Source organism: Glycine max, chromosome 9, assembly GCF_000004515.6.
Source record: "Glycine max cultivar Williams 82 chromosome 9, Glycine_max_v4.0, whole genome shotgun sequence".
NCBI classification, from domain to species: Eukaryota; Viridiplantae; Streptophyta; class Magnoliopsida; order Fabales; family Fabaceae; genus Glycine; species Glycine max.
This window is the reverse complement of record NC_038245.2, coordinates 16,515,713-16,523,448: the sequence shown is the minus strand read 5'-3', so window position 1 is coordinate 16,523,448 and position 7,736 is coordinate 16,515,713. Positions and strand designations below refer to the sequence as shown.

General features: G+C 43.8%; 1 protein-coding gene across 1 annotated transcript in view; it reads left to right on the top strand.

Moving 5' to 3' along the window:
- The first annotated feature begins 337 nt into the window (after nt 1-337).
- Nucleotides 338-7,736, top strand: part of LOC121172836 (uncharacterized) — a 32,892-nt gene continuing 25,493 nt past the window's right edge. The window contains exons 1-6 of the mRNA XM_041005470.1: nt 338-411; nt 733-878; nt 1,491-1,666; nt 1,751-1,831; nt 2,054-2,936; nt 3,622-3,763. Of these exons, the coding sequence (XP_040861404.1) occupies nt 338-411; nt 733-878; nt 1,491-1,666; nt 1,751-1,831; nt 2,054-2,936; nt 3,622-3,763 (1,502 nt within the window). The remainder of the gene's footprint in view (nt 412-732; nt 879-1,490; nt 1,667-1,750; nt 1,832-2,053; nt 2,937-3,621; nt 3,764-7,736) is intronic.

Sequence of the window (7,736 nt, the reverse complement as noted above, 5' to 3'; positions counted from 1 at the left end):
TTCAGTAGGATTGTTGTGTGTATATGTATGTATAGAGAGAAGGATATTGTTATAACTGTCATAGTCTGTGTGGTACACTCTCTCAATAGGATTTTGTGGATACTAATAGTTTCCCTACAGGATAGGTATGGCAGGACGTGGTAGGGATCCAAACCGTGACGTCCTCGACCGCATCACAGTTGTGCTGGAAACTCTGGTGCAGGAACGTGATGTGGAGCCGGCGGAGTATCGGGGACTCATGGCTTTCCGTAAGAACCACCCGCCAAAGTTCAGTGGAGACTATGATCCGGAAGGTGCTAGGTTGTGGTTAGCTGAGACGGAGAAGATTTTCGAGGCGATGGGTTGCCTCGAGGAGCATAAGGTTCCTTATGCAACATTTATGCTCCAAGGAGAGGCCGAGAATTGGTGGAAGTTTGTAAAGCCTTCATTTGTTGCACCTGGAGGCGTGATTCCTTGGAATGCCTTCAAGGACAAATTTCTGGAAAATTACTTTCCACGAGATCTCAGGAAGCGGAAGGCGAGGGAATTTTTGGATTTGAAGCAGGGAAACATGTCTGTTGGGGAGTACACGGCTAAGTTTAATGAGCTTCTGCAGTATTGGCCTCAATACCAAGATGCTCGGAATGAGGAAGATTTATGTGCTCAGTTTGAGAATGGGCTTCGGTTGGAGATCCAATAAGCGGTTAGTTATATGCAGATCACGGATTTTAATCAGCTGGTGACAAAGTGCAGGATCTTTGAGGACAAGATGAAGGAGAGGCAAGCTAGAGGCGTTGGAGGACCACAGAGAAACCATCCTTTTAGAGGAGATAGTAATAAGAGGATGAAGCCGTATGCTAGCAACAAGGGGAAGCAACCCATGGCTGCATCCAACATGAGTCAGTCAAGGGGGACTCGGGTGCAGTGTTTTCAGTGTGGGGGACCGCATCTTAGGAAGAATTGCCCACAGCTCCAGCAGACACAGGAGAATCGCTGTTATGTTTGTGGCAAGGTGGGCCACTATGCTCGAGAATGAAGGGTGACCGAGAGACCGACGGTGACCGCCAATTCCAACACCGTCAATCGTGGACCCACTAATTCCACAAGGAGCGGTAATGTTAGCAACAACAACACTAGTGGTGGAAGACCAAAAGTACCCTCCCGGGTATTTGCTATGAGTGGTTCAGAAGCGGCTGCCTCCGACGATTTGATACGGGGTAAGTGTTTGATTGCTGATAAACTACTAGATGTACTTTATGATTCGGGTGCCACGCATTCTTTCATATCTCATGCATGTGTGGAGAGGTTGGGGTTATGTGCGACGGAGTTACCATATGACATGGTGGTGTCTACTCCAACTAGCGAGCCTGTAACCACCTCTCAGGTGTGTTTGAAGTGTCCTATAATTGTTGAGGGTCGATCTTTTATGGTGGATTTGATTTGCCTACCTTTAGTTCATCTAGATGTGATCTTGGGGATGGATTGGTTATCTACTAACCATATCTTTCTAGACTGCAAGGAGAAGATGCTAGTATTTGGTGGAGATGTAGTTCCAAATGAACTATTGAAAGAGGATGCGACCAACGATGGAACGGGGGACGTTCGAACTTACATGGTGTTATTCTCTATGAATGTGGAAGGGGACACTGAAGTTAGTAGTATACCGGTGGCGTCGGAATTTCCTGAAGTTTTTCCTGACGATATTTGTGAATTACCACCAGAGAGAGAAGTGGAATTCATTATTGACTTGGTGCCTGGGGCGAATCCAGTGTCAATCGCGCCTTATAGAATGTCCCCGGTAGAACTAGCAGAGGTGAAGGCACAAGTGCAGGATCTTTTGAGCAAACAATTTGTTCGTCCAAGCGCATCACCGTGGGGAGCGCCGGTCTTATTGGTTAAAAAGAAGGATGGAAGTATGAGGATGTGCGTAGACTACCGGCAGCTAAACAAGGACACTATCAAGAACAAATATCCTCTACCAAGGATAGATGATTTGATTGACCAATTGAGGGGAGCGACGGTATTTTCGAAGATTGATTTACGATCTGGGTATCATCAAATCCGAGTTAAGAAGGAAGATATCCCAAAGACTGCGTTTCGGACTCGGTATAGGCATTATGAGTATTTGGTCATGCCATTTGGAGTGACTAATGCTCCGGCTATTTTCATGGACTATATGAATCGCATATTCCATTATTACTTGGATCAGTTCGTGGTTGTGTTCATTGATGATATCCTTGTGTATTCAAGGAATAAGGAGGAGCATGAGAAGCACTTGAGGATTGTGCTGCATATCCTGAGGGATAGGAAATTGTTCGCCAAATTGTCGAAATGTGAATTTTGGTTGGAGAAAGTGCAGTTCTTGGGACACGTGATTTCTAAAGACGGAGTTGCGGTGGATCCGAACAAGGTGGAGTCAGTTATGGAGTGGCAACAACCAACAACTCCAACGGAGGTTCGAAGCTTCTTGGGGTTAGCTGGTTATTATAGAAAATTCATTGAGGGATTTTCTAAATTGGCATTGCCCCTAACTAAGTTGACTCGTAAGAATGAGAAGTTTGTTTGGAACGAGAAGTGTGATCAAAGTTTCCAAGAGTTGAAGAGGCGGTTGACAACAGCTCCAGTGTTAATTTTGCCCGACCCTAAGAGACCATTTGAAGTGTATTGCGATGCAAGCGGGCAAGGTTTAGGGTGTGTGTTGATGCAAGAGGGAAGAGTAGTGGCTTATGCTTCACGTCAATTACGTCCTCATGAAGTTAACTATCCGACCCATGACTTGGAACTAGCAGCGGTGGTCTTTGCTTTAAAGATTTGGAGGCATTATTTATACGGTACTCGTTTTGAAGTTTTCAGTGACCACAAGAGTCTCAAATACTTGTTCGATCAGAAGGAACTCAATATGAGGCAACGAAGATGGATGGAGTTCCTCAAGGATTATGATTTTGGTCTTTCTTACCATCCAGGAAAGGCTAATGTAGTAGCCGACGCACTAAGCCGGAAGTCCTTACATGTTGCGACTATGATGAGTTTGGAGCAGAGATTGATAGAGGAATTCCGATATCTGAATCTAGCAATCGAGATGCGACCCAAGAGCTTATTTGTGGGAGCGTTGCAGATCACAAATGAATTCGTAGATCATATACGCGAGGCTCAAGAGGATGACCCGTTTTTGCAAGGCAAGGTGTTAGATGTAATGGGAGATAAGGAGGTGGAGTTTAAGAAAGACACAACTGGATTAATTAGATTCAAGGGGAGCATATGCATACCACCTTTGGATGAATTGAAAGTTAAGATATTGGAAGAAGCGCATAAAAGTCGTCTTAGTTTCCATCCAGGAATGACTAAGATGTACCAAGATTTGAGGAGAATTAAAATCACTAGAAATTCTGGAATGGAAATGGGAGAGCATATCTATGGATTTTGTATCTAGTTTACCCAAGACTAGTCGTGGACATGATGCTGTGTGGGTCATAGTAGATCGACTTACCAAATCTGCTCATTTTATTCCAGTGAATATGAAGTATAGGATGGAGAAGCTAGTGGAGTTGTATATCAAAGAAGTAGTAAGGTTGCATGGAATTCCTTCCAGTATTGTATCCGACAGGGATCCGAGGTTCACTTCGCGATTTTGGACAAGTCTACATGAAGCATTGGGGACAAAGCTGAAGCTTAGTTCAGCTTATCATCCTCAAACAGATGGTCAGACTGAACAAACCATTCACACTCTAGAAGATCTACTTCAGGCGTGTATTATAGAGCAGCAAGGAAGCTGGATGGATTGTTTGCCATTGATTGAATTTACTTACAACAACAGCTACCAAGCCAGTATAGGTATGGCTCCTTTTGAAGCTCTATATGGACGAAAGTGCAAAACTCCTATTTGTTGGTACGATGATGGAGAAGCAGTACTTCTTGGACCTGAAATGCTACAACAGATTACCGAACAAGTGAAATTGATTCGAGAGAAGATAAAAGCATCTCAGGATAGGCAGAAGAGCTATTATGATAGAAGGAGGAAGCCACTAGATTTTCAGGAAGCAGAACATGTGTTTTTGAAGGTTTCTCCTGTAACCGGGGTCAGAAGAGCTCTCAAATCTAGGAAGTTGACACCCAAGTATCTAGGCCCGTATCAGATTTTGAAGAAGGTTGCACCTGTAGCTTATCAAATCGCTTTACCTCCGAGTTTATCGAATTTGCATCCTGTGTTTCATGTCTCTCAACTGAGACGGTACAACCCGGATCCATCACATATACTTGCAGTGGACGAGGTACAGGTGAAGGATAACCTCACCTATAAAGCACAACCTCAGAAGATCATTGACCGAAGAATGAAGTCGTTGAGAGGAAAGGAGATCGCATTGGTGAAGGTACAGTGGGGAACCGATGAGGGTGATTCAACATGGGAGTTAGAGGATAGGGTGAGAGAATTGTACACAAGTTTGTTCATAGAGTAGTTAATTTCGGGGACGAAATTCCTAAAAGGGTGGGAGTATTGTGACATCCTGGAAATTTCTACCCGGAAATTTTTGTAAACGGTGTATTTGGAATGGCTATATATATATGTATTATTCAGTGTATGTATATAGGTATATACTCCTGGTTAAAGTAAGTATGTTGGGGGAAAGATACGCGGGTTAGGCTAATTAAGGAAGAGAAATCCATAATTGGATGGTTATAAGTTAATTCTCAATTAATTAGTCTAAAAATCATCGTTTTGCGTGCAACTTAAAATTTAACAAAACCAACCTCTGAACCACGCTCGGGGTTTCATTCTGAGCGTTTTGATATATATATTGCCTACTTTCGAAAACTGGCCCCGACGGGCGCAGAGAAACGCGAGGAACTGGAACCAGAGAAACGGCACGCAAACCAAGGCAGGATTTTAGCGTTGCAAAGGTCAGATTTTTCTCTTCATGTGGCTGAGTATGAGTCACATCAAGAGAAAAAGTGGGCCCTTTTGTTCCACTCAAATGGAGACATGTGGCATAGCTTAAAATAAAATAATAGGAAAGAGAAAAGCCTTTTTTTAAACCAAAAAGCAACTCTCTCTCTCTTCCCTCACTCAGCAGAAAAAATTCAGAAGCCTTTTCTCTCCCTCTCTCACGTAGCTTTCTTCTTCTTTCCTCAACCACCATTGAAGCTCCAACAAAGCTCCAACCTTTGATCATCATTTCTACTCCAAATCGCGAAAGGAAGGCATTTTCAGAGTCGTGAAGCACATCTCTACGTGGGGGATTTCAAAATTTCAGGTTTGGGTAGACTTCTTTCTCACTTGATTTTCGTGGGTATTTGGTTTTGGGAGATATGATGGGTAGTTTTGCTAGGTTTCTGCTTCATGATAGTTATTTGTGAAGAAATTTGTTGAAAGCATGTTGAACTTGCCATGTTTGGATGAGTTAAGCTTACCCATTTAGTTTTAGGGTTTTTATGATGATGCTTGTGATGTTTATGTGCTGAAATTGCTTATGGAAAACTGTTAGAGATGAAGGGTAGAGTTAACCTAGGGTTAGAAAGTGAGAATATGGTGTTATGAGTGGAAAAAGAGTGAGGTTTTGAGAGTTGGAAGGCCAAATCTGGATTTAGTGGTATTTGGAGGTTAAAGTGAGTTAATCCTAGCTTGAAATGTCATTTAGGACTTATGAGAAAGCTTGGGCTGTGCAAGAGAGAAAAACAAATGACCAAAGTGAACAAAAAGCCATTTCTAGGGTAAAATTGGGTGTTGAGGAGTCAAATTTTGATTCGGTGGAATTTTAGGTGTAAATCCAGTTTGAGCAAGTTTAAATTGATGTTATAGACTTGTGTGAGGTGAGAGTTTGCTCCAAATTTACCCCATTCTCAATTTCACTTCTCAAACCTTGAAAATCCATTAAATTGAGGGGTTTTGGATACCTAGATTTTGTGTTGCTTTGGTCTGAAGCTTGTCCTTGGTTTAGACATGATTGATACATGATTTGGGACTTGTAGGATTCGATTTGGGCAAAATTGGATGAAGGCAAGAGTGGTTTTCGAAATCTGCACTTTATGCAGAATTTTGCTGTTGAAATGTGCAGCAAAATTTTGTATAAGTGCAGAAAAATGCTTGTGTATGGCTGGTTGTGAAAAGGGTAATACATATGGAGTTCTGGATATTTACTAGCAGATCCCAACGGTCAAAATGTAGACTTATGTACTAGAGACTTCCAGTAAAATTTTCGAGTCGATCCAACGGTTAACGAATTGGAACGAAGGAAATGTTACTGGGGTATTTGTATGTGAAAAGCTGTGATTTTGAGTTGTGTTTTGGGTAGAGTTTTCTGCCTTTGCCCTGTTTTGCTTGGTTTTGTTAGTCCATGATGATTGGATGTGGAATTACCTGGATGTTGTGGAAGCTTGGGAGGATTGATGGGGACCCGGCGTTGAGAGGAACGAGGATAAGGGCTACGTGGGAGTACGTGAGCTCAGTTGGAGGTGGGCAATAGGGGATGGTGGGTTATACGTGATTTGTGGATGTGGAGAATCATTTTGCACCATCGCCCGACCGCCACCTAGTACCACATGTGATGGGTACCCCATAATCCGACAAGCTTGAAATGAGGAAGTGTAGAAGGGTGAGACTTCCTGCTTTTATTCGTTGACCACAGAGTGGTACCTGGAGATATGTCGCGGGGGTCAGGAGACCTTGGGGACGTCAGGTGGGGTGCTATTGCCCAAAACCAAGCTTGACCAATCCCGACCCAACCCGGGCATAGTCAATCAGTGAGAACCTGTGATGTACCTAAACAGGCGAGCTCCTGGCAGTCAACCGATAAAAGGAACAAAGACCACAAAGCAAGGAGGCTTGTGTGGTGGCTGGCCAGCTGTGAAACTTTGATTGATATATGGGATATGGCCTCTGGTAATCGATTACCAAGGGGTGTAATCGATTACAAGGCTTAAAAATAAAGACAGGAGACTAAGATGGTCTCTGGTAATCGATTACCAGGCTTGAAAACGAGATCAGGAAGCTAGGAGGGCTTCTGGTAATCGATTACCAAGGCGTGTAATCGATTACCAGGCTTAGAAATGGGACTGGAATGTTGAAGGAGCCTCTGGTAATCGATTACCAAGCTGTGTAATCGATTACACAGAGGAATAAGCCACTGGTAATCGATTACCAGTCATGTGTAATCGATTACACAATGCATTTTACAGGTTTTCATGTCCTGAAGCTATGTAATTCGAGTTTGACCTCTGGTAATCGATTACCAATGAGGTGTAATCGATTACCAGAGATGAAAAGCCTAGAGATACCCCTTTTACTTGCATGTAGTGTTATGGGACGCATTGTGTTGCTACGTAGTTAGATATCGCGTGAAAGAGTCTACCCCTTTCTTTTCTTTCTTGTAGATCGTGATGGCGGTGCAGCTAATCCTTGATGGAGTGGAGATGGAGTGCCTAGAGGGAGCTTGGGAGACCCTCGAAGGCAACACGAGGTGCCGATTTCGGGGCACGATTCGATTTACAGCTACTTCATTGGTGCATCCAGATGAACCCGCGCGCACGCTTCAGCGTACTGTGGAGTGGATACTACCCACGCCTACACCATACCGTCTAGTGGAGCCAGTCCAAGTGATTGAGGTAACGTCATCCGAGGAAGACCCAGAGGAGGATCCCGAGGAGCTACCTCCTGAGCCTGCTGTGGATGCTCTTGATTTTCTAGAGGGTGATGAGGACCCACTCCCTGAGGTGGATTCTCCCGAGGACGTCATGTCGACATCCGAGGCAGACTCTACGGAGGA